This window comes from Pseudophryne corroboree, chromosome 5, assembly GCF_028390025.1.
Source record: "Pseudophryne corroboree isolate aPseCor3 chromosome 5, aPseCor3.hap2, whole genome shotgun sequence".
Taxonomy (NCBI): domain Eukaryota; kingdom Metazoa; phylum Chordata; class Amphibia; order Anura; family Myobatrachidae; genus Pseudophryne; species Pseudophryne corroboree.
In genome coordinates this window covers 110937060-110964782 of record NC_086448.1, presented here as the reverse complement: position 1 = coordinate 110964782, position 27723 = coordinate 110937060, and the positions used below count along the sequence as shown (strand labels likewise).

General features: G+C 46.4%; 1 protein-coding gene across 7 annotated transcripts in view; it reads left to right on the top strand.

Annotated features, from left to right (window-relative positions):
* Positions 1-27723, top strand: part of NEBL (nebulette) — a 463458-nt gene that overhangs the window by 382582 nt on the left and 53153 nt on the right. For 4 of the 7 annotated variants that reach the window (XM_063921562.1, XM_063921561.1, XM_063921560.1 and 1 more), the window contains exons 17-23: positions 40-144; positions 463-570; positions 1438-1548; positions 2943-3053; positions 3146-3256; positions 11870-11980; positions 13993-14103. The exons of the other annotated variants lie outside the window; for them this stretch is intronic. In XM_063921562.1, coding sequence (XP_063777632.1) covers positions 40-144; positions 463-570; positions 1438-1548; positions 2943-3053; positions 3146-3256; positions 11870-11980; positions 13993-14103 — 768 coding nt within the window. The remainder of the gene's footprint in view (positions 1-39; positions 145-462; positions 571-1437; positions 1549-2942; positions 3054-3145; positions 3257-11869; positions 11981-13992; positions 14104-27723) is intronic. 7 annotated transcript variants of the gene reach the window in all.

Here is a 27723-nt window from a genome sequence, read left to right as displayed (position 1 = left end):
AAAACATACTGGAAAGGCAATATTTGCTGTGTCTTTCAGAACACGTATAAGAAACAGTTTGAAGAAAATAAAGGCAATTACCATTTTGCGTTAGATACAGCGGAACAGCTTCATCATAAAGAAAATGCTGTACTCCAGAGTAATGTGAGTGTTTTAAATATTTTGCAACACTGAAGAATACTTTTAGTTTGTCATGGGTCTTTTTTACATACTTCCCAACTGTACTAATTTTGTCACCACAATGCTGATTCATGGATATTGAAAGGGGTGGGATTTGAAAGTGGGTTTGGATTTGCACTCTGTCTGATCTGCCTCTGTGGGCAGATCAGACAGAGTTTGAGTGGATTGAAGGTGCTGCTTATTTTGTTAAGAGGTTACTTTTATTTGTTTAAAAACACTGTTATTTTGAATAATTAATAATGTCCATTTATTCAGCAAATTATTTTAAATTTTTATCTATAGGTCAAATATAAAGAGAAGTATGAAAAATCAAAAGGGAAGTCCATGCTGGAATTTGTTGATACACCATCGTACTATGCTTCCAAGGAGGCTCAGAAATTCCAGAGTGAGGTGGGTAGAATCAGGGGCGGATTGGGAACAAAAAGCGGCCCAGGAAAAATTTGTACTAGTGGACCCACTTGGGCAGCACCAGAGGTGTAAGGTCTAGCCATGGGCCATGGCAGCAGCACCCTCCCCCCAAGACTTTCCAGATAGTGGGGATGTCCAGCATCAAGGGGAAGTTAAAAGGAAATAAAATTAAATGTTATGAGCACATTATATGATACACCTTTAGAATTTAGGAAACTATATAATTCTTTAGAAATATAAATTTTCTTGCTTATTACACCAACCGCGTATCCCAATCACTATTCGCTCAATCATATATGTCAGCTAAGCAGGCAGACAGAGCATACACTAGATCATCTGCAATCATAGGCTAAGTGGCAAAGTCATTTTCATATATGCAAATTATTTAGCATCATTTTCATTATGTCTATAAATAGGACCACATGTCCTCAAACAAAACAGGCCCCGTGGGTGCGCCGGCCCACCGGGAATCTTCCCTGTAAACCCTATGCCCAATCCGCCTCTAGGTAGAATGTTAGAGCACCTAGAATGCAAGTTTCCAATAACATATTATCCAATCTCACCAACTAGTTTCACATATGGAGTCCTTCAGTTGCCCTTTGTCCACTACTGTTTTAATTATTATTACTGTTTGTGTATCTAGCACCAACATATTATGCAGGATGTACAGAGAATGACTATTTCATTCACAGCAGTCTGTGCTCTTGAAGATATTATGATTTTCACACAGTGATATTCCAGTAGAAATATTATGTATTTATTCTGTTATTTTGTTCAGAGAAATTGTATGTAAGCTACAGTACGTGACATACTGTAGTTTTGAGTTTTGTTTTATTATTTCCTTAACAGAAGTTATACCGGATGGATTTTGAAAAAGCAATGAAAGGAAAAGCATCGGTGGATCTAGAACTCACACCAACTTTCCTGAATGCAAAGCAAGCTACAAACCTGCTCAGTGAGGTATGTATACATATATATACTTAGCCACAGTGTATGAGGACACAACTGAAGATACCACTCTTGGTGGCTACTGTAAAATCACACTGCGGGCCAAGTTCCTTGCCCATTGCTAGTGTAACATGCTGATGGAACACGATTGCTAGCATATACTCATTACCTAGTTCAGGTGGCTAGTGTAAAACAGACAACCCAGTTTGGGTGATTTAAAAGCAAACACGAGACATGGCGGGTAGAGTGTAAAGAAGACCCTATTTCTTGGGCTAATTTGAAAAGCAAACACCAATCTAGAACCCATCCAGTGGACTGCACCAAGTGACACCATGTCACCTCCATGGATGGTGTTACCAGGCAGTTAAAAAAAGCTAGTCACTGAGGAGGATTTCCCTCTCCTCTGCCGCTGCAGCCACGTTCCAAAATGCCGGGTGTGATGATGTCTTGCCGTGTGACGTCGTCATGCGCACCCAGGGGACATCCTCAGACATAGTCAGTGTTCAACACTGGCCATGACGAAGCTTCAGCCATGGGAGAACCAGGAAAGGCACTGGGCGACACGGACACCATCTGAACCATCGCTGCCCTGGCCCACAAAGGTTAGACACCAGGAACCACTCCCCCATTCCTGGCCCCATCCCAGCCAGGGAGCCCTCCCCTCAGGAAACACCTTATTCCTACTAATCCAGAGTACATCCTACTGGGTCCTGTCCTCTTGTATTCCATGTAAAAAATCACAATCTGCCCCCCCCCCCCCCCTCATATATATCTGAACTTACAGCTTGTTCCTATTACTCATTACTCTGTGCCTGCCAAGCAGATGCTCCTGAGGGATCCTCCTGCCCACCGCCAGAGGGACATGACCCGGAATACCCACACCAGGGATAATGCTGGGTATGCCCCCAGAGTGATAAAAAAGGGGTTGTGACGCAACACTTTTAGGATATGGCGGGGGTGACACCATGAGTTACTGCACTGGGTGACACCAACTCTAGTGACAGCTCTGAACCCATCACTTTCTTATCCAGTTTCATGGTTGTGCTTAATTTTCTTTCTTGCTCACCGCTGAGTATAAGAATTCTCACTGTGGTATAATTGAATATAGTGTTCTTATTGTTCCTCCTACACTGTCATTGGTTGTTGGAGTTCTTTGAAGGAGCAGTAACTGCACTATCACCAATCACACCAATGTACACCAATGTGTAGGTTTAAAGGGGAGCCGCATGTTATTTCTCCTGTCACATGACCAAATATGCAAAAAACAGGGCAAATGCATATATCCAACCTAATATCACCATGAAAATGTGCATTGTGCATTTCTCTCCACATTTAACCAATATTATCTTCCATTCATGTGTAATGTATTTAGTCTGTCTGTATTGTATCTTTCTTCTTGTCCATAGAAGGAGTACAGGAAAGACTTGGAAGAAGGGGTCAAAGGAAAGGGATTGACAGTTCTAGAAGATACGCCTGATCTAATAAGGGTGAAGAATGCTGGCCAAATACTAAGTGAGGTAACTTGTAACAACAAGTTATTTTTGAGATGCATAATATACCTGGAAATAATGTATAAGTAACACTAATTTGATTGATTGACTTTTGGCAGAAAGAGTACCGTAAGGACCTTGAGAATGATATTAAAGGAAAAGGCATGGAGTTCAGCGCAGATATCCCGGATATGATCCGAGCCAAGCGGGCATCTGAAATAATCAGTCAGGTAATTATAATCTGACTTTTTTTTTAATGTTATGTTTTGATTTTTTTATGTTATTCAATGGTAAGCAATTATGCAATGCAAAAAGGAAAAGATTGTAAAGCTGTTTGCATTGAGATTCTGAATCCTACGGCATATTGTGAATTGGGTTCTACAAGTCACTCTTTATTGTGTAATGGCGGGCTGAACTCCCCTTGTGACGCCACTGCCTATGGGGCCAATGCAGAGCTGAAAGCAAGTTGGCTGTAATTGCAAATCTATGTATATATGTATATATATATATATATATATGTAGGTTTACATAGTTGTATGCCTCAATGTGTCCCCTATCCATGCACTTGCTTTGAGACTTTCATCATGCACTTGCACACGCTCTATGCTAGGTGCAAAATATTGTTATTACACTTCTGCACCATCCTGTATAGCCGTCAATTCCGTCAAAACAAGTCCTCCCTGAGCTTAGCCTACATGAGAATGGCTGCTTACAGGCCAATTACACCTACAGGATTGCAAGTGGAGATTTGAATGAAGAATGTATGTCACATCCGTATCGTTCCTGAGCGTACGCAGGGTGAAAGCATGTATGACATGCACTGCAGATGAGCTAGCATTCAACTCTTCATTGGTTCTTGTACATTCATTCATCTCAGCTCTGTGCTGCAATGTCTAAGACTAGTGGCCAGTCAAGTAAACTGGTACGGGGGTGGGGTGGGGTGGGGGTTGGGAGTGCTTGTGGCAGGTGCACTAGATTATATGATGCAGATGCCACTATTGCTTTCTCCTGCATCCGTTCTCATAAATGCCCTCAATCTATTTCATCAAGTATGCTACATTTTATTTTAATACTCTGCACTCGTATAAACAGAATGAACAGTTAAATACACATACTCACAGTTCTAAGATTTCTAGTGATGTGCACCGGAAATTTTTCAGGTTTTGTGTTTTGGTTTTGGGTTCGGTTCCGCGGCCGTGTTTTGGATTCGGACGCGTTTTGGCAAAACCTCACCGAAAATTTTTTGTCGGATTCGGGTGTGTTTTGGATTCGGGTGTTTTTTTCAAAAAACCCTAAAAAACAGCTTAAATCATAGAATTTGGGGGTCATTTTGATCCCATAGTATTATTAACCTCAATAACCATAATTTCCACTCATTTACAGTCTATTCTGAACACCTCACACCTCACAATATTATTTTTAGTCCTAAAATTTGCACCGAGGTCGCTGGATGGCTAAGCTAAGCGACACAAGTGGCCGACACAAACACCTGGCCCATCTAGGAGTGGCACTGCAGTGTCAGACAGGATGGCACTTGAAAAAAATACTCCCCAAACAGCACATGATGCAAAGAAAAAAAGGCGCAATGAGGTAGCTGTGGGACTAAGCTAAGCGACCCTAGTGGCCGACAAAAACACCTGGCCCATCTAGGAGTGGCACTGCAGTGTCAGACAAGATGGCACTTGAAAAAAATACTCCCCAAACAGCACATGATGCAAAGAAAAAAAGAGGCGCTCCAAGGTCGCTGTGTGACTAAGCTAAGTGACACAAGTGGCCGACACAAACACCTGGCCCATCTAGGAGTGGCACTGCAGTGTCACGCAGGATGGCCCTTCAAAAAAATACTCCTCAAACAGCACATGATGCAAAGAAAAAAAGAGGCGCAATGAGGTAGCTGTGTGACTAAGCTAAGCGACCCTAGTGGCCGACACAAACACCTGGCCTATCTAGGAGTGGCACTGCAGTGTCAGACAGGATGGCACTTCAAAAAAATTGTCCCCAAACAGCACATGATGCAAAGAAAAATGAAAGAAAAAAGAGGTGCAAGATGGAATTGTCCTTGGGCCCTCCCACCCACCCTTATGTTGTATAAACAGGACATGCACACTTTAACGAACCCATCATTTCAGCGACAGGGTCTGCCACACGACTGTGACTGAAATGACTGGTTGGTTTGGGCCCCCACCAAAAAAGAAGCAATCAATCTCTCCTTGCACAAACTGGCTCTACAGAGGCAAGATGTCCACCTCATCATCATCGTCCGATTCATCACCCCTTTCACTGTGTACATCCCCCTCCTCACAGATTATTAATTCATCCCCACTGAAATCCACCATCTCAGGTCCCCGTGCACTTTCTGGAGGCAATTGCTGCTGGTGAATGTCTCCACGGAGGAATTGATTATAATTAATTTTAATGAACATCATCTTCTCCACATTTTCTGGAAGTAACCTCATACGCCGATTGCTGACAAGGTGAGCGGCAGCACTAAACACTCTTTCGGAGTACACACTGGAGGGAGGGCAACTTAGGTAGAATAAAGCCAGTTTCTGCAAGGGCCTCCAAATTGCCTCTTTTTCCTGCCAGTATACGTACGGACTGTCTGACGTGCCTACTTGGATGCGGTCACTCATATAATCCTCCACCATTCTTTCAATGGTGAGAGAATCATATGCAGTGACAGTAGACGACATGTCAATAATCGTTGGCAGGTCCTTCAGTCCGGACCAGATGTCAGCACTCGCTCCAGACTGCCCTGCATCACCGCCAGCGGGTGGGCTCGGAATTCTTAGCCTTTTCCTCGCACCCCCAGTTGCGGGAGAATGTGAAGGAGGAGCTGTTGACGGGTCACGTTCCGCTTGACTTGACAATTTTCTCACCAGCAGGTCTTTGAACCCCTGCAGACTTGTGTCTGCCGGAAAGAGAGATACAACGTAGGTTTTAAATCTAGGATCGAGCACGGTGGCCAAAATGTAGTGCTCTGATTTCAACAGATTGACCACCCGTGAATCCTGATTAAGCGAATGAAGGGCTCCATCCACAAGTCCCACATGCCTAGCGGAATCGCTCTGTTTTAGCTCCTCCTTCAATGTCTCCAGCTTCTTCTGCAAAAGCCTGATGAGGGGAATGACCTGACTCAGGCTGGCAGTGTCTGAACTGACTTCACGTGTGGCAAGTTCAAAGGGTTGCAGAACCTTGCACAACGTTGAAATCATTCACCACTGCGTTTGAGACAGGTGCATTCCACCTCCTTTGCCTATATCGTGGCCAGATGTATAGGCTTGAATGGCCTTTTGCTGCTCCTCCATCCTCTGAAGCATATAGAGGGTTGAATTCCACCTCGTTACCACCTCCTGCTTCAGATGATGGCAGGGCAGGTTCAGGTGTGTTTGGTGGTGCTCCAGTCTTCTGTACGCGGTGCCTGAACGCCGAAAGTGGCCCGCAATTCTTCGGGCCACCGACAGCATCTCTTGCACGCCCCTGTTGTTTTTTAAATAATTCTGCACCACCAAATTCAAGGTATGTGCAAAACATGGGACGTGCTGGAATTTGCCCAGATGTAATGCACGCACAATATTGCTGGCGTTGTCCGATGTCACAAATCCCCAGGAGAGTCCAATTGGGGTAAGCCATTCTGCGATGATCTTCCTCAATTGCCGTAAGAGGTTTTCAGCTGTGTGCGTATTCTGGAAAGCAGTGATACAAAGCGTAGCCTGCCTAGGAACGAGTTGGCGTTTGCGAGATGCTGCTACTGGTGCCGCCGCTGCTGTTCTTGCAGCGGGAGGCAATACATCTACCCAGTGGGCTGTCACAGTCATATAGTCCTGAGTCTGCCCTGCTCCACTTGTCCACATGTCCGTGGTTAAGTGGACATTGGGTACAACTGCATTTTTTAGGACACTGGTGACTCTTTTTCTGAGGTCTGTGTACATTTTCGGTATCGCCTGCCTAGAGAAATGGAACCTAGATGGTATTTGGTACCGGGGACACAGTACCTCAATCAAGTCTATAGTTGGCTCTGAAGTAACGATGGATACCGGAACCACGTTTCTCACCGCCCAGGCTGCCAAGGCCTGAGTTATCTGCTTTGCAGCAGGATGACTGCTGTGATATTTCATATTCCTCGCAAAGGACTGTTGGACAGTCAATTGCTTACTGGAAGTAGTACAAGTGGTCTTCCGACTTCCCCTCTGGGATGCCGATCGACTCCCAGCAGCAACAACAGCAGCGCCAGCAGCAGTAGGCGTTACACTCAAGGATGCATCGGAGGAATCCCAGGCAGGAGAGGACTCGTCAGACTTGCCAGTGACATGGCCTGCAGGACTATTGGCTTTCCTGGGTAAGGAGGAAATTGACACTGAGGGAGTTGGTGGTGTGGTTTGCGGGAGCTTGGTTACAAGAGGAAGGGATTTAGTGGTCAGTGGACTGCTTCCGCTGTCGCCCAAAGTTTTTGAACTTGTCACTGACTTATGATGAATGCGCTGCAGGTGACGTATAAGTGAGGATGTTCCGAGGTGGTTAACGTCCTTACCCCTACTTATTACAGCTTGACAAAGGCAACACACGGCTTGACACCTGTTGTCCGCATTTGTGTTGAAATAATTCCACACCGAAGAGCTTATTTTTTTTGTATTTTGACCAGGCATGTCAATGGCCATATTCGTCCCACGGACAACAGGTGTCTCCCCGGGTGCCTGACTTAAACAAACCACCTCACCATCAGAATCCTCCTTGTCAATTTCCTCCCCAGCGCCAGCAACACCCATATCCTCATCCTGGTGTACTTCAACACTGACATCTTCAATTTGACTATCAGGAACTGGACTGCGGGTGCTCCTTCCAGCACTTGCAGGGGGCGTGCAAATGGTGGAAGGCGCAAGCTCTTCCCGTCCAGTGTTGGGAAGGTCAGGCATCGCAACCGACACAATTGGACTCTCCTTGGGGATTTGTGATTTCGAAGAACGCACAGTTCTTTGCTGTGCTTTTGCCAGCTTAAGTCTTTTCTTTTTTCTAGCGAGAGGATGAGTGCTTCCATCCTCATGTGAAGCTGAACCACTAGCCATGAACATAGGCCAGGGCCTCAGCCGTTCCTTGCCACTCCGTGTCGTAAATGGCATATTGGCAAGTTTACGCTTCTCCTCAGACGTTTTTAATTTTGATTTTTGGGTCATTTTACTGATCTTTTGTGTTTTGGATTTTACATGCTCTGTACTATGACATTGGGCATCGGCCTTGGCAGACGACGTTGATGGCATTTCATCGTCTCGGCCATGACTAGTGGCAGCAGCTTCAGCACGAGGTGGAAGTGGATCTTGATCTTTCCCTATTTTTTTAACCTCCACATTTTTGTTCTCCATATTTTAATGCGCACAACTAAAAGGCACCACAGGTATACAATGTAGATGGATGGATAGTATACTTTATGGATGACGAGTGACGACACAGAGGTAGGTACAGCAGTGGCCTACCGTACTGCTATATACAGTATAATGGACCTGGTGGACACTGTCAGCAGACTGCGTTTACAGTATAAAAAAAAAAAGACACCACAGGTATACAATGTAGATGGATGGATAGTATACTTATTGACGACGAGTGACGACACAGAGGTAGGTACAGCAGTGGCCTACCGTACTGCTATATACAGTATAATGGACCTGGTGGACACTGTCAGCAGACTGCGTTTATAGTATAAAAAAAAAGACACCACAGGTATACAATGTAGATGGATGGATAGTATACTTATGGACGACGAGTGACGACACAGAGGTAGGTACAGCAGTGGCCTACCATACTGCTATATACAGTATAATGGACCTGGTGGACACTGTCAGCAGACTGCGTTTATAGTATAAAGAAAAAAAGACACCACAGGTATACAATGTAGATGGATGGATAGTATACTTATGGACGACGAGTGACGACACAGAGGTAGGTACAGCAGTGGCCTACCGTACTGCTATATACATTATAATGGACCTGGAGGACACTGTCAGCAGACTGCGTTTATAGTATAAAAAAAAAGACACCACAGGTATACAATGTAGATTGATGGATAGTATACTTATGGACGACGAGTGACGACACAGAGGTAGGTACAGCAGTGGCCTACCGTACTGCTATATACAGTATAATGGACCTGGTGGACACTGTCAGCAGACTGCGTTTATAGTATAAAGAAAAAAAGACACCACAGGTATACAATGTAGATGGATGGATAGTATACTTATGGACGACGAGTGACGACACAGAGGTAGGTACAGCAGTGGCCTACCGTACTGCTATATACAGTATAATGGACCTGGTGGACACTGTCAGCAGACTTCGTTTATAGTATAAAAAAAAAGACACCACAGGTATACAATGTAGATGGATGGATAGTATAATTATGGACGACGAGTGACGACACAGAGGTAGGTACAGCAGTGGCCTACCGTACTGCTATATACAGTATAATGGACCTGGTGGACACTGTCAGCAGACTGCGTTTATAGTATAAAGAAAAAAAGACACCACAGGTATACAATGTAGATGGATGGATAGTATACTTATGGACGACGAGTGACGACACAGAGGTAGGTACAGCAGTGGCCTACCGTACTGCTATATACAGTATAATGGATCTGGTGGACACTGTCAGCAGACTGCTATTATAGTATAAAAAAAAAAGACACCACAGGAGTGTTTTTCAGGCAGACAAACGTATACTGGTGGTCACTGTCAGCAAAACTGTGCACTGTACTCCTGCTATAGCTGCTCCCCAGTCCCCACAATTAAGCAGTGTGAGCACTCAGCACAGATATATCATGCAGCACACTGAGCACAGATATGGTATGGAGCGTTTTTTTCAGGCAGAGAACGGATAAAAAACTGGTGGCCACTATTAGCAAAACTCTGCACTGTACTCCTCCTAACAGCTGCTCCCCAATCCTCCCCACAATAAGCTAAGCAATCAGATCAACTGTGTAGTATATAACTATATAAACGGAGAGGACGCCAGCCACGTCCTCTCCCTATCAATCTCAATGCACGTGTGAAAATGGCGGCGACGCACGGCTGCTTATATAGAATCCGAATCTCGCGAGAATCCGACAGCGGGATGATGACGTTCGGGCGCGCTCGGGTTAGCCGAGCAAGGTGGGAAGGTACTAACCTGCCTCGGACCCGTGTAAACAAGGTTAAGTTCGGGGGGGTTCGGTTTCCGAGAAACCAAACCCGCTCATCACTAAAGATTTCCCCAGCAAAATAAACAGAAAAATCAGTGTTTTCCTGTCCTAATATAAACCATCCATTAGTTCTCATTATGGCACTCTTCTTGGAAATGAAATACATTATTTAGTGTTGTATGAGGTTACTGTTGTCATTATAAGAGTAGTTGTAATTGCTTCCTATTAATAATACTCAGATAAAGGCCACATATAATTACTAGAATTATACTAATGGGTACAAATTAGGTTTTCCATATAAGCAAATTACTTTCTTTGCTTGGAGCTATCTTGGGAAACAACAAAGTGCTTATTGCGGCAGATGCTAATCAAATACTCAGTGCTGAGATCACGGATTGCATTAGATGCAGTGTACGACATAGGCGTGAATAAATACTGCGCAGTCATGTCAGCATGTACACTATAGGTGAATATTCAATGTTACTCCTTGGCTTGCATGACTGATGCACACTCCAGATGTTCTACAGATGTGTACTCATACACCTAGCCTCAACACGTTACACTTCACAAGACGCCTGTGCAGAGTGAGCTGCCAGGTCCTTTGAGACTCTGCTTGCACCAAGCTTCTTTTTGTTGCTTTTTTGTCTGAAAATGGATCTTATGCTGTCCATACACCTAAAGATTTATTGTCAGATCTGGACGGTTGGAATGAAAACCTGGTAATGGATGAGCGGAAATGACAGTTGCCCATTTGCTCCTAAATGCCGTAAAACTGACAAAAATGGACGTGAATTTAACCAATTTCTCTGATTGACCATTTTTGTCTGTTTTCCAGTGTTTGGGAGCAAATGGTCAGTTGTCATTTGCTCTTATCCATTACCAGATTTTCATTCCAACCAGCCAGATCTGACAATAAATATGTAGGTGTATGGCCAACTTTAGAAGCACTGCACTGATTGATTTGATATGCGGCACTTGTATATCTGTGTGTGACTGAGTCTGTATATGAAGCACAACAGAACTTTGCATCAAAATAAACAATGGCTGCTGCATGGTGGCACTTCGAATACAGATTCATACTAAGTCGCACACAGATATATAAGTATCACATATGAAATTGATCAGTACAGCCTCATGAAGTGGTTTGTCACATCCCTTTGTGACTAAGACGTATTTTGGGGCCAAAAAGACTCAGCGGCACCTGGTGCACCTAGAAGGGTTGTCTGGCATTACTGCAGCAACAGTGTATGAAGACACATCTGTAACTAACGTCAGTACATATGCAGTACCATGCAGAATCCTCATAATAGCCACTATTCTCTGACCTATGTGAGAACCTGGCTCAGACGTCATAGCAAAACAGGAGTAAAGAAATATGAGGGTTTAAATGTGCAGTGTGTTGCGGAAAGTGGTGACATTTCGTCAATTAAAGTTAAAGCAGGATTTGTTTGAAGCCACAACTAACCTGGTCCTGCATTAAAATAACAATTTGTGGCTTTAGATTTAGCGGCTACATTGCCGAAACCTTCCCACAGTCCGCAACTGTCAGCCTGTTACTTTGGGGCAGGGTTCTCTTGTACTTTGGAACTTGTGTTGTTGTAGGTCTACGTGACACGGATTGTCATATTGGACATACAGTTCTAGAATGTACATTCCATATTTGTTTCTTCTGAGCAGAAAGAATACAAGAAAGACCTGGAAACAGAAATCAAGGGAAAAGGAATGCAAGTTGGAGCTGATATACCTGAGATCCAACGTGTCAAGAGGGTGTCTGAGTTTATCAGCCAGGTAGGTACAGGAGGCAGCAATTGTTTACACGTCTGATACGTGATCCAGTGGTCCAGGCAGCCTGCCATGTAAATTGTGTTTGGGAAAGAGTATAAATGTACAGGCACTAAATATTGTGTATATATTCACGTTCACAGTACTTTTCACCCACAAACTAAAATCACGGAAGCAGCACTTCCATATGTAACAGATACATTGGATGTAGATGTTCTGCCTAATGCTCACCAAGGGGCACGCCTACAGAAGTCTAAAGGTGCATACACACGGTGCAATGTAACCTTATGATTTTTATTATATAATCAAAATCGTAAGGAAAGTTAGTGCAAATCGCACCGCGTGTACACAGCTTGCGATACCGATGCACGCTCCCGTGGGGACAGTATCGCAAAAAAAGATAGGCTGCACAGGCAAGTCAATCTTGACTATATTGTGTACAGTCTAGTACATAGTATAGTCAAATTGGCACTTAGTCTAAATCTCACATAGTCAAAATCTCAAGTAAAGATAGTCAGTACCGGTGGTTCAGGGCTCCGCGGAGTTCAGGGGAAATCGCAAAGTCAGAATCAGAGATAGTCAATATCTCACCGTGTGTATGCACCTTGAGAGTCACTGACACTGATTAGGAGTGTGACTACAAATCTCTCTATGCAGCTAAAGGGCACTGCACACTTGGCGATAAAGATGATAGATATGAACGATATAGTTAAAAAATAATCAATAAATCATTCATATCGTTCAGTGTGTATGCATCAACGATGAACGATGCGCGGCCACACAGCTGTTCATCGTTGATCTATCCTCATTTATATATGCAAGTCAGTGTGTACGATATAGATGTATGTACTGTCATATCATCCAAATCGGCCATCAATATCGTCCAGTGTGTAGGCAAAAATCGTTGATGGGAAAAAAATCGACCATCGATAATATCGTTGGCCGTTAAAATCGCCCAGTGTGTAGGGCCCTTAAGTCTGTAAGAAGTGTAACTGTCATATCACCTTATACCACCCATTGCTTTCTCCTGATTTGTTGCTTGGTTTTGCCTAATGTGGATCAAATTAATCATGAGGGTGAAGGGAGATTGAGGCTGTCTTTATTACATGCAGCGCATTCAGTGATCATTACAGCACAGAAGTCTATCACATGGGCGGAGAAAAGAGATTAAACTGGCGCATAGCACTCACCATGTTGGAGGAAGGGTTGTACCAAGGGATGTGAGACGAGTGCCTCTTCCCAGAGTGCAAGGCCAAAAGGGCATCACGCTACTACACCAATGGCAGTGTGTGCTACCTTGCATTGTGCCTGGAGCGGCACCACACTACGTGGAAAGCCACAGGGAGCCTCCATGTACAGTTTTATGTATGATGATTTGACATTACGTGAGCCGCGGGGTGGGGGGTGCTGGACCAAGGCACACAGGCGTGTGAACATTCTAATTCCCAGCACTACTAAAGGGAACTTCTTACTTCTCTAGCTGTGTAGGGTTAGTAAATAAGGATTATTCAGTGGCGTCACAAGGGGGTGGGGTGGGGGATGCGGCCCGCTCCCGGGTGTCACCTGCCGAGGGGTGACACCAAAATGCCGGCTTCTGCACAGTGACAGGATCCGAGTGCTGCACTGTTATATTATGTGCAGCACTCGGCTCCTGTCACTGTGTAGGAGCCAGCACTGCAGGGACAGCACTCCCCGGTAGTCAGCCCTCACCTCCCACACCCCCCAAGTGACAAAAAAATGGGTGTCGGGACGCGAAGCCCCACCCCTTCCTGCAAAACCCCACCCCCTTTTGGGCCTTCAATGGACTAAAAACGTGTTCCACCCGAGAAGCCTCTCCCCTCTAATTAAGGCCCATCCATCCCGTGAAGCCCCACCCCCTTTTCCCCGCCGCATCGGGTGTTTAGGAGGTGAGTGACGCCTCTGGGACTATTATATTACTGTCCCTTAAAAAAAGATGTAGAATCTCAATATATGTTTAAAATTTGCACTTAGCATGTCAAATTCTATTTCCTTTCCAGAAAGGATATAAGAAAGACCTAGAGACTGAAATAATAGGAAAAGGAATGCAGGTCGGACCGGATACCCCAGACATGCAAAGGGCTAAGAAAGCCTCTGAGATTGCAAGTCAGGTAAGCTACCTTGACAGTGCTGTTAGGTAAATGATGTTCTCAAGGCTGATTATCCATCAGAAAAACACAAATGCATGTAACTGCTAAGTGTTTAGGTCAGTGGTTCTCAAACTGTGTGCCGTGGGACACTTGCTGGGGTGCCTCAGGGTGGTGGTCCAGGACAAAATCAAACTATTTATTGTCAATGTAATAGGTGAAACCAGTGCTGGTCGCTGTCAATCATAAAATATGTGGACAAACAGAAGTGAATCCTATCTCTCACCACAAAATTGAACCTAAGGATGACCTATAAACATAATTTACTTAATTTAATATTTCTTTCTAAATTTCTCAATAAGAAACTTTTGACCTAGGGGTGCCGTGAAAAAAGTTCTCGCACTCTAGGGCACCGTGATTCAGAAAAGTTTGAGAACCACTTTAGGGGCATCTTTGATATTTGGTTCCCTTGCGGTACACTCATTGTTAATAAGAGTTGGATGCATTTTCATGAGTCTTATGTCCAAGTACAAGATACAGAACTTCTCCTAATAATAGCATTATTCCATTTATATTAACAAGGTTTCCAGCGTTTAGAAACCCCATTGAAATGAATTGGCTATTGAATTAAATGGTTAGCATTGGAAACATTTTCCTTTGTTATCCATAATTGGCTAGAAGTTAGTATTTACTAAATACATTTTGTCTTATATAGGAAAACACAAGCTAATATAACTAATTGATAATTTGTTCAACATTTTTATTACCTACAGTATATTAAATAATAAAAACTTACAACTATAGAAAAAAGACACACTATTTCCCTACTACTACAAATGTGCAGTTATACAGTATGTGGCGGTGGATATGTCACACAGCTGTTTACTTTAATCACCATTTACTTTACCTCTAAACTTATTGTTTTAATATATATATTTTTTTGACAGATGTATTTTTTTTGTACAATTTTAATAAGCCTAATAAAAGTGACGTTTTATTACTATAAGAGGCTATCAGACTGATTCTGAGGTGGGAGTAAAACAAAAGAGAGCAAGTAACTGTGCACCTGGACAAACCAGGTTGCAGTGTAGGTGGAGCAGGTGTAACATGTGCAGAGATTTAGCGCATCCAAACTCAAAGCTGTCCATCATCTGTGGGCTACATGCAAAAGCAGACAGTATTTATCCTGCATGCAAAAAAAGAAATAAATGTATTATGACCGCTCGCATTGCAACATGGTTGGTCCAGGTGCAAAGTTACTTGATCTTTTTTGCTTTATTCCCACCTCAGAACCAGACCCTTTGTGTGTACCCCCTGGTACCTATCTTTCTTTTCTCTAATGGAGTCACTGTTTTTCACAGACATCAACAAATATTAATTTAATCTCTATTGATGTGAGACAAAAACAACCAATGTTGTGTACAGTAGCTCTATTCATGTCTATGACTCATTCGTTTTTACAGCTCATTCATTTGAATGAAGTTTACACTCGTAAGGCACAACTCCAAGGGGTATATACAATTGCGGTTGAATTGCCGAAAATTTAAAAAAACGGGTCATTTTCGACACAAAAAAACCTGTCGAATTTGATTCGACAATGCAATACAGTACTTTTCGAAAAAAATCTGTCGTTTCATTTTCGACTTTTGGCAGTTCGACATTTTTGTCTGCAATGTTAAAATGCGGCTTTTCGACAAAAGTATATTCAATTGAAGAATGTCGATTCGACAACAGTGCATTTCGACAGTCATTTCGTCAATTTCATTCCGTGATCTAATAAAAAAATTTAAAAACAGTTTTTTTTTGGTGCTTTTTTATTGCAGACCGCGAGGTTATGTGGGGTCACTCTTGTGGTCTACCGCTGACCGCCAAGTTCCCACCATTGGATACAACGGAGCGCCTATGCACTACATTGTATCTCGAGTGCGCCACCTGATTGACAGCTCAGGCGCGCACAGCCAATCAGGAGAGTGCCATGACGTGGCGCTCCCTGATTGGCTGAAGGGACCCTCTTTGACAGCAGTCACGGGGGGTCCCGCCAGTCGGGGAGAGGGGTCCCATGTGTAAACATGGGACCCCTTTCAGTGCGTGGTCCGTGTTTTCCGTTTTTTATTTTGCCAAGTATGTGGATTACAAACAAGAAGAGGACTGATCTACACTGGATTGTTGTGAGTATAATTTTATTTACAGGTACCCCGTGGATTCTACGTGGAGAAGGGGACCGACTCTTCATGTCAACATAGGTAACTATGTATGTATGTTGGTGTGCATGTACAGTATGTAATAAAGTTATACTATCACGGTGTGTATCGTTTTTATTTGGGTATTTCTGCTGCGGGGTACACTGGGCTCTACAAGGAAAGACATAGGGGTGTAGAGTAGGATCTTGATCCGAGGCACCAACAGGCTGAAAAGCTTTGACTGTTCCCAGAATGCATAGCGCCGCCTCCTCTATAACCCAGCCTCCATGCACAGGAGCTCAGTTTTGTAGTTGGTGCCGCAGATAGCAGGCACATAACAGAGGGGCTGCGCTGGGCAGCCCTGAGAAGAGCTTTTAGAAGATAAGTGAAGACTTCAAGGGCAGCAGCAGTGTGTATATGTCTTTTGACATTCACTGCTGCAGCTCCATCTCTCCCCAGCGGCGCTGTACACTCCCGAGCCCTGGTTGCCGGGTAACTACAGCAGGAGGCTCCAGTTTTCTTCCATGGTCAGGCACACACGACGGGGGCTCTCCGGGATCGCGTGGCCGCGCTTCGGGAGGTAGTGAGTGGGTCCCGCTTGCGGAACCTGTACTTTATCGCGATCCGGCGCGGTCAGTGGGAGGCGGGCCGCTCGCGATGGCGGTGGACACTGTGGCAGTACAGGCCATCCCACTAGATCACCATGGCATGGGTGCAGGTCAGGTTTTCTCTTAAAACCATTTTAATAGTAGCCCACAGTACCCGGTGGTTTTGCCAGCAGGGGGATAAGGCTTAGACCTGGAGCCCCTCCCCCAGCCCCAGGGCGTCATTTCCCGCAAATGTTCCTGCCCTGGAGCTGCATTTCTGTCTCTTCCTCACTCCCTGTCAGTGACTGGGCGCCATTTCTCTCAGCTACACTGTTCCTGGGACTGCTTGGGCAAATCCTCCTGTGTAAAGCCGCCTGGTTGTCAGCGCTGTGACTTTACATGACACTTAAGTATTCTACCTGCCTATTAGACAGTGTTAGTTAAGAAATAGTGCATTTAGTCAGGCTTTCCTAGTACAATTACCCTGTGATATACATTCAGTTCTTACTGTGCAGTGTTATATCTATTGACTACATAGCTATATAAGCTGGTCCGTGCAGTATTATTGTTAGTAATAACCTCTGCATTGTACAACTGTGACTATATGTGTGTGCATTAGCTTGCTGAGTAGTTTCCATTCGTGTCTCTCACTCAACTTGCTATCCCTATATTCTATAACCTGAGGGGGCTTGGTGCGTCAGGTTTTATAATAATATAGGATATTCACAAGATATACTCTGATACGTATTTTTCTCTTGATTTTAGTCACCATATCTCTCCTATATCTCTGCTTGTGCTGACTACACTGCGCAGGGGTTTGGGTAAGAGGTATTGTGCTGCTGCCAATTGTACTGTGTTACCTGATATTGCCAGTTATATCATGTCTGCTTCTGAAGGTAACGGTTCTGGGGCCGAACACACTGCCGGTGTTGCTGAAGCCACAGATCCATATAAGGAGAATATAGCAGCTGTGGGCTCTGGTTCTGTGGGCTCCTTGCCCCCCAGAGAGACTGTGGCAACGGAGGTCCATAAAGACCCACCGTGGGCTGCTTTTTCCACGCTTCTATATACGCTAGTTAATAAACTAACACCCCCTATGGGACCCCTTATGCCGGTGCAACCGTATGTGGTCCCTGCTGCTAATCCGCCGTGGGCGGACGATTTATCTGCTCAATTGAAGAAGTTGAACCAGTCACTGACTACTAAAAAGTCTGACCCTCGCTCGCCTAAGTCCAAGGGGCCTCTTAGCGAGCTCTTATCTCCTCACAATCCACTGCTGTCACTGACACCTCGTCTGATGAAGATGGCACTTACACTGACCCCACAGATTCTGACTCAGATACTGTTGATGGGGAGGGTAGTTCACATGTGGATGTTCCTGATCTTTTGGAGGCTATTAAATTAATTTTACAGATTACGGATGATCCCGAGCCATCCGTCCCTCCTAAGAAACCAGATAGGTTCAAGCGTCAGCAGGTGGTTAAACAAGTTTTACCTCACTCTGACCACCTAGTGGATATACGTCAGGAACCCTGGCGAAACCCGGGTAAGAAGTTTGCGCCTCAATAGAAGATGCTGGCTCGCTATCCCCTCGCGCCAGAGCTGTCTAAAAATTGGGAAACGCCTCCTCCAGTAGACTCACATGTGGCTAGGATGGTGGTTTCCTCAGCTCTACCTGTCACTACCGTCACGTCTCTAAAAGAGTCTACGGACAAACGTGTGGCGGGTTGTCTGAAAGTGATTTACACCCTCATGGGTGCTGCACAAAGGCCCGCTATTGCAGCAACATGGGCTCCAGAGGCTATTGAAGCATGGGCCTTGGAGTTAGAAGCTGAAATCTCTTCTGACCATGCTAGACAATGCTTGTCATATATTGTCACAGCTTCTCGCTATATTAAAAAGGCGGCTTCTGATGCCGGTATCCTAGCAGCCAAGGCCTCTACTACATCAGTCCTGGCTCGCCGGATTTTGTGGCTGAGATCCTGGAGGTACTCCCTTTCAAGGGAGATATTCTGTTTGGGGAAGACTTAAATAAGATTGTGGCTGACTCGGCTACTGCCAAAACTGCCTGTCTGCCAAGTACCGCTCCTTCTGTATCGAAGGCTAAAGGTACATCCTTTCGCCCCTTTCGTCTTTCAGGTAAAGCAAAAAGTCAAGCGTACAACAAGCAGGCCCGCACTTCCAAACCTTGTAAGCCAAAACCCAAAAGAGCCTGGGTGGCCCGTCAGCCAGCTTCCAAGACTGATAAGCCTACCGCATGACGGGGCGGGCCTCCCCCTGGGAGGTCCCAGGGGGGGGGGGGGGCTTCTAGGGTATACCCAGGAATGGTTGAAGACCACTTCAGATGCCTGGGTGGGAGGTTACGCCATAGCCTTCAAAAACCGACCCCCTCATCGATTTTGCAGGACAGTCGTCCCGTTGGACCAGACAAAGGCAAACACTCTACATTCGGTGGTACAGATCCTCCTGGATACAGGAGTCGTAGTACAGGTGCCTCTTGCGCAGAGGGGCCGGGGGTACTATTCTCCGCTGTTTCTAGTCCCGAAACCGAATGGGTCCTCCCGGCCCATTTTCAACCTCAAGGCATTGAACAGGTTTGTGAAGGGTTCCAAGTTCCGTATGGAAACCCTGCGCTCTATAGTTCTGGCCTTGGAACCTGGGGACTACATGGTCTCCCTGGACATACAGGATGCTTACCTGCATATTCCTATAGCAGCGTCACATCAGCAATACCTGAGGTTTGCGATTGGCAACCTCCATTACCAGTTTCGGGCGTTACCTTTTGGTTTAACTACGGCTTCGCGAGTCTTCACCAAAGTTATGGCGGTGATGACGGTGGTACTCTGCCGTCAAGGGGTCAGGATACTGCCGTATCTGGATGACTTGTTAATCCTGGCAAATTCCCCAGAACTTCTCCTACGTCATCTGGATATGACTGTCCAGTTTCTACAAGCCCACGGGTGGCTCATCAACTGGAAGAAATCCTCCTTGGTCCCTACTCAGAGCATGGTGAACCTGGGAGTGCGGTTGGACACTCACAACCAGAGGTTGTTCTTGTCTCAGGAGAAAGTCCTGAAGCTTCAGGACTGGATTCGTTGCTTCCTTTCTCGTCCGCAAGTGTCGATACATTCGGCGATGCAGGTGCTGGGCCTCATGGTATCAGCATTTGACATGGTGGAGTATGCTCAAATCCATTCTCGCCCCCTCCAGAAGCTGATTCTAGCCAAGTGGGACGGCCTGCCTCACCGGATCAGGTCTCACATGATCTCATTGACTCCGGAGGTCCGTCTGTCGCTGCTCTGGTGGCTCCAGGACCAACAACTGTGCAGGAGCCGTCCATTCTGGATATCCAACTGGGTCCTGTTGATGACAGATGCCAGTCTAAGAGGTTGGGGCGCGATGCTGGAGCAACACTCCCTTCAGGGTCGGTGGACCAAGGAGGAATCTCTCCTCTCGATCAACATTCTGGAATTGCGGGCCGTCTTCAATGCGTTGAACCTGGCCCAGCATTTAATTCAGAACTGTCCTGTTCAAGTACAGTCGGACAATGCCACCACAGTGGCTTACATAAATCATCAAGGCGGTACTCGAAACTGCTTGGCAATGAAGGAAGTCTCACGGATTCTTCAATGGGTGGAACGCCATCTACCGGCCATATCGGCAATATTCATTCCGGGAGTTCTGAATTGGGAAGCTGACTTTCTCAGTCGTCAGGACGTAAATGCCGGCGAGTGGGGCCTCCATCCAGAAGTGTTTCAACTCTAGTGTAAAAGTGGGGCCTTCCAGACGTAGATCTGATGGCGTCTCGACACAATCACAAGGTTCCGGTCTTCGGAGCAAGGACAAGGGATCCTCAAGCAGCATTCGTGGATGCGCTGGCGGTGCCGTGGAGGTTTCGGCTGCTGTACGTGTTCCCCCCGGTGTCACTCCGGCCCAGGGTAATTCGAAAGTTCAAGCAAGAAAAAGGAAATCTGCTTCTCATAGCTCCAGCGTGGCCCAGACGGCACTGGTTCTCAGACCTGCAAGGCCTATCGTCAGAGCGTCCAATTCTACTTCCACGACGCCCAGACCTCCTCGTTCAGGGCCCCTGTGTCTACCAGGACCTAGCCCGGCTGTCTTTGACGGCGTGGCTCTTGAAGCTTCCATCTTAAGGGCTAAAGGGTTTTCTGAGGCGGTCATTCAAACTATGTTGCGGGCCGGGTCTGGCAGTCTTACTTTGTTTGGTGCGCATCTAACGATTATGACGCTTCCAAGTTTAGTATAGCCAAGTTGTTGGCATTTCTTCAGCAAGGCCTGGACTTCAGTGACGTGCGGTGAGGTCACTGGTTGGGGAGGCACTGGCAGCTAACAAGCCCCCCCCCCCCCCCCCCCACGCCACCCCCCCCCTCCGAGAAAAAAAAAAGTGTGGTCCCCTGATACATCAATAAAACCAGCACTAGGCAGAACCAGCCAGGGGGAGTAATGCCATAGCAGGGGAGACACTCAGTGTGGGGTCCCCCTGCCATAACATGAATCATCCCCCCAGCCAGTCAGCCCAGGGTTGGAATTCCTCGGAAAGTGGGAACCCCAAAAATAAAAATGGGTCCCCCCTCCCGAGCAACAACCAGCACTGGGCTGATAGCCCAGTGCTATGCCCCGCACCCCTGGTGGCGGTGGGTGCGAGGTTCATTGTGTGTTAATATTGTTCTTTACAGGTGGTCTACAGGTCCCAGCAAGCCTGCCCAGCTGGCTGGCACTTGGAGAACCACAAGTGCCAGCATGCCCGGACATAAAGGGCCCGCTGGCACCTGTAGTCCACCTGCAAAGAATAGTAATATTGTTCTTTACAGGTGGCCTACAGGTCCCAGCAAGCCTGCCCCAGCATGCTGGCACTTGGAGAACCACAAGTGCTAGCATGCCCGGACATAAAGGGCCCGCTGGCACCTGTAGTCCACCTGTAAAGAAAATATTAAAATAAAACACCACACGGTCTTAAAAATAAGTTTTAGTGCAAGATATGTTTATTGTAAAATTAGTAGCAATAACAAATGGTTAACGTACAGACAGTCGCAATAGAAAAATAGTGTTATGATACAACTGCAAGCCTATCTGGCTCTCGTGGTCAATAGCAAGAGAGCATATACTCAATGTTTCATAACAACTTGAACACATAGAATGGTATAATATGATAGTCAAATATATCTTGTTAACCTTATCAACCCTAAGCAAAAACAAGATGGAGAAGAGGAAGAAAGAAAAGATACGGAAAGAGATAGAGGGGGAAGAGAAGGGAGAAAGGCTTAGAACAAGAATCAGAATCAGAGTCAGAGTCACCTGGTCCACTTACTACACAGCAAGAGGCAGTACATCGAGGTGGGAGAACGTCTTAGGATGACGTGGGAGAACTGGAGGTGAGGATGGACCTAAAGGATAGGGAATCTTTAAAGAGTAGCCATCGCGCCCACGTATCCCTGAAGGATGGGTAGCCCCCATCGGCAGATGTCATTATATCATCCAATTCCATGTAAAGATCTACTCTATTCACCCAATCTCTAACAGTTGGAGGGGAGGAGGATCGCCAGCGGATAGGAATTACCGCCTTGGCGGCATTGTTGAGATGGCATAATAAGGAGTGTTTATAGCTCGAGATGGATTCGGACGAGTAGTGAAACAGCCAAAACAGGGGGTCTGTTGGTACCTCTACACCCATGATTTCAGCAGAAAGTGAAAGTATCTCCTTCCAATAGGATTGAAGCAAGGGGCATGACCACCATATATGGAGTGGGTTCCCAGGACCAGAAGAGCAGTGCTAGCAGATATTGGGGAGGCCAAGACCCATCTTAGAAAGGATATCGGGGCATCTATACCATCGGGAGATTAATTTTGTATTGGGTCTCTACTACCAGTGTACTAGGGGAGCAAGCGTGAGCCAGTTTAAATATTTTCTCCCAAACGTCCTCGCCAAGCTCCCTACCGAGATTTCTATCCCACGCCTCAGTAAAGGGGGGGAGAGTAGTGCTGGAGTCTGCCAATAGGAGGTTGTATATCAGGGAGATAGAGTGAGGCGGGGGCGTCGAGCTGTCGCAGAGGCGTTCAACGGCGTGAGGGCTGGGGGCCTCCCTCTAGGGTAGTCCTGAGACATCAGAAAATGGCGGACTTGCAGATATCGCCAAAAGTCTCTGGGAGGCAAATGCCATTTCTCTTGTAGATTCGAAAAGGAGGCAACTTCCCCCCCATCCATCAGCTGCCCGACCCTCCAGAGTCCTAAATCGTACCACGATTGGAAGGCCCGTATGGCCATACCAGGGGGAAATCGTTCATTAAATAAAAAGGACATGTAAGCGGAAGTCGGCGAAGAAATAGAGGGGGATTTTCTAATGGCTTTCCAACACGTCAAGGTGGGGCCTATGGTGGGGTGGGAAATGACAGGGAGGGTATGTAACCACGGAGCGACAGCAATTGGTGACGGGAGTACCTGATTCTCTATCTGCACCCATTGCTTCGATGGTACAGTACTAGACCAGCAAAGGATCCTTTGGAGATGGCAGGCTCGATAGTAGCCTTGTATATCTGGTAGGCGGAGGCCACCTTTGTCTCTCTGCCTAACCATCATGGAAAATTTCAGGCGCGGTCTCTTGCCTCCCCAGATAAATTCTCTAAATAGCAGTTGGACCTCCCGGAACCATGTTAAAGGAATTTTGATCGGTAGGGTCTGTAGTAGGTACAAAATTTTAGGGAGGGAATTCATCTTAAGAACACCTAGTCTGCCTAGCCAGGAGAAAGACTTGGAAGTCCAGGACTGGAGTTCTGCACGGAGTTTAGTTAGGAGGGGGGTAAAATTAGAATCGAAAAGGCGGGAGAGGTCCCTGGTGATGGTAGTCCCCAAGCATTTCAAGTGAGAGGTGTGCCAGGTGAAGGGGAGTGCAGCTTTAAGTCCTGAAACCATGGCAGTCGGGGCATTAAGATTCAGGGCCCCTGATTTCGAGTAATTTATTTTAAAGTTGGAAAGCTCACCAAAGAGCTTAAACTCATCCATTAAGTTGGGCAGGGAGATCGTAGGGTTTGTGATCGTAGCCAGTAAATCATCGGCAAAAAGGGCAAGTTTATATTCATCATCTTTGAGCCTGATCCCAGAAATATTTGGGTTAAGCCTAATCGCTCTAGCTAAAGCCTCCATGCAGAGAATAAAAATCATGGGGGATAGGGGGCAGCCCTGTCTAGTTCCGTTATGAATATCGAACGGTCTGGACAAGGAAACCGTTTATCGCAATTCTGGCCGAAGGGAGGTGTAGAGGGCTAGGACGCGATGCAGGCAAGTCGGACCCAGTCCCATGTGTCCCAGCACTCCAGCCATAAAACTCCAATCAATTCTGTCGAACGCCTTTTCGGCGTCAGTGGATAGTAGGATCGACGGGGAGTCCGTTGAGGAAACGTAGTGTATAAGAGCTATGATCTTGGACGTATTGTCCTTCGCCTCTCGACCGGGGACAAACCCCACTTGATCATTGTGTATAAGGGAGGGTAGGAGGGACCTGAGTCTATTAGCAAGGAGCTTAGCGAAGAGCTTAACGTCGACATTGAGGAGGGATATAGGCCGGTAGCTGGGACACAGGGAGGGGTCCTTGCCCTCCTTAGGGATGACCGCGATGTGGGCCTCAAGGGATTGCCTAGAAAAAGGGTTAGTATCAGAAACTGAATTGCAGGCGTCTAAGAGGAGAGGGGACAATTTATCTTTAAAGGCTTTATAGTAATTGATGGTAAAACCGTCCGGGCCAGGACTTTTTCCCGAAGGTGTGGATTTAATGGCATCTTCGAGTTCTTGTGAAGTAAAAGGCTTTTCCAACTCCTCCCCGGCCTCTTCCGAGAGTTTAGGGAAGCCAACCTTTGTAAGGTAAGCGTCCACGTCGCGTGACCGCTCGCCAGCCGAATCGGGGGAGGGGAGATTGTAGAGGGAGGTGTAGTATGAGCAGAATGTCTCCGCAATCTCGTCCGTGTTATGGAAAAGACGGCCATGTGCGTCCTTTATGGAGGGGATAAATGAGAGCGCCCTCTGGGTACGCAAAGCCCTGGCAAGCATTTTGCCTGGCTTGTTGCCCCAGCGGTAGTACCGATTGCGACACTTCTGGAATGAGAATTTCACCTTATCTAATAGCAATTTATTCAAGGACGAACGGGCCGCGACCAGATCTACATAAGTGTCGGGGGAGAGGGAGGCCTTATGGGCGGTTTCTAAGGATTGAATTTGCCGCAGGAGTCCCTCAATTTGGCCTAAACGTTGTTTCCGTAAATAGGAGCCTAATTGAATGCACTTTCCCCGGATTACACATTTATGAGCCTCCCAAATTGTCAAGTCAGATACATCAGGAGAGACATTACAATCAATATACATATCGATGGTGTCTACTAGCTGGGCTTTGCAATACGGGTCGAGCAATAGAGATTCGTTGAAGCGCCACGAGCGTCGCTGGGCAGGCGGGGGTCCGATGGAAATATCTAGTCTAACCGGAGCGTGATCGGACCATGTCATCTGGCCTATGGAAGCATCGCAGGCCAGGGTCAGGTGTCTGTGATCAAGTAGAATATAGTCTAGCCTAGAGTATGAATGGTGAGAGACCGAATAATATGTATAATCCCGGTCTGACGGGTGAAATATGCGCCAGACGTCGGACAGCTGATGAGCGTGAAGGAGGCGCCGCACCCCTCTGGACAAGCGGTGACGTACCAGCGGGGACTTGGAGGAGGTGTCTAGGGTGTGGTCGAGAGCCCAGTTGAAGTCTCCTCCCACAATCAGGATCCCCTGTTTCAGCGCATCAACCCTATCCATAATAGCTTTGAGGAAGGCAGGTTGACCTTGGTTGGGAGCATATATATTAACAATTGTAAAGGTCGTATTAAAAATTGAGCATATTAGTACGAGGCATCTCCCCTCCTCCAACCTATGGGCCACCACATTGGTAATAGGTAAACGTTTAGCAAAGAGGATGGCCTCCCCTTTAGATTTAGATTGGGAGTAATTACAATAGTACGAAGTGGGAAAAAATCTATTCCTAAAATGGGGAGCAGAGGGGGAGTGTTGGAAATGGGTCTCCTGCACAAGGACAATATCGGCCCTCTCCGCGTGAAACGAGCGGAGGGCACAGGCCCTCTTCTCAGGGACGTTTAAACCCCTGGCGTTTATGGAGATTATCCTAAGTGTGGAAGCCATATGTCGAGGTGTTGTCGGACCTCAGAGATTGTATACAGTGGACCAGGTGACGAGAGGGAGAAAAGGAATGATGGGACTAGGAAGAAAAGAGAAAATAGAAGAGAATCCAGGAACAGGAAAGAGAGAAGGCGACATACCTGAGTAAGTCGAACAATAAGATACCGCAACCGGACAGGGAGGGTACCATGAGGGTGCCCCTGTCTCGGGAAAACCATAGCGGTAGGGGGTATATTAGGGGGCCGCAGCCTTGTCATCCTATAATCAGTTAATTCAAGTTGAGCGTAAGCAACAAAGGTAACCGGTGTTGGTTGTGCATTTCAGGAACAGTAACATAAATAACAACAGTAATAGCAAAACTAATAATAATAATAATGGGAAGGGTCCTTCCGGGGAGAGGGAGGGGAAAAGAGAAGGAAAAAAAAAATATGTGGGGGGGGGGGGGGGGGGAGGGGAAGGTGGTCGATCGGCGCCAATTAAGGGTCAGAACTGCATAAAGTAAATGTGTCAAAGTAAAATCCTAAGTCTAAAGACAAAGTGATAATTGACAGCTATGGCATGATACAAAGATGAAATACAGGATATAAATATAGTCAAGCTCTTAGGGTGACTGAGGGGAGAGGAGGTGAGGAAGGGGGGAAGAAGAAGGAAAAAAAAAAAAAGGGAGGGGGGGGGGAGGGAGAGGGACATCGCAAATTCGAAGTCATACAATAGGAACAACAGAGAAACGAAGCAAATAAATCTCACAGGGGGGACCATCCACAGGCTCGTCCCGGGAGCCAGTAGGATCAAAACTGGAAAAAGGACTAACAGAGTCCCTCAGCCGCACTCCCATCAAGTGGCCTCCATCAAGTGGGGAGGTTCTTCGCCCTTGGATTTCCTTTTTGGATTTTGGACTTTGTGCCACCTCTCTCTTCTGGTCGGATTGGTAGGGGCCAGGGTGGGGAGAGTGAAAGCTCGCCAATCAGGAAGGGAAATATCATCTAGTCCCAAAGCAGAGCAAAATCCAGGCAAATCCACTGGGGATTGGAGAGAGAGGACCTTATCCGCTGTTGGAGCGTGCGCCAGGAGAGGTCTTGGAAAATTTGGATCCGAGTACCATTAAAATCAACACCTTCCAGGGCTCGTACCTTGCGGAGAATCTCCTCTTTCTGTGAGAAATAATGGAGTCTACAGATGACGTCTCTCGGGCGTTCAGAAGCTGGTCCTTTAGGTCTGAGGGCTCTATGAGCTCGGTCAAATTCAATCGAGTCAGAGGGGTCCAGGCCCAGAATTTCACCGAATATTTTAGTTAGAGCGTCAACAAGGCCGGTTGAGGAAACCTCTTCAGGGAGGCCCCGGACTCTAATATTATTTCGACGGCCTCTGTTGTCCAAGTCGTCTAATTTATTCTGCATCAGTTCCATGTCCGACCCCTGTTGAGCAACCGTGTCACGAAGCTGGAGTAATTGGTCTTCCACTGTGTCTCTTTCCTCCTCTAGGGAGACAATTCTGGATCCCAAGTGTTTTATGTCAGATTGTACCGACGAGATCTGGGTCTGAATAGAGTCCTGCAGTCGGCATTCCAGAGCTTGCATGTCTTGTTTAGAAGGAAGGGAGCGGACATGGGTCAGGATTTCCCCAATTTCACCCTGCAGCTGGGACATATGTGCCCGTATATCCCCAGACGGGGGAGAGGAAGCCATTATGGGTGGGG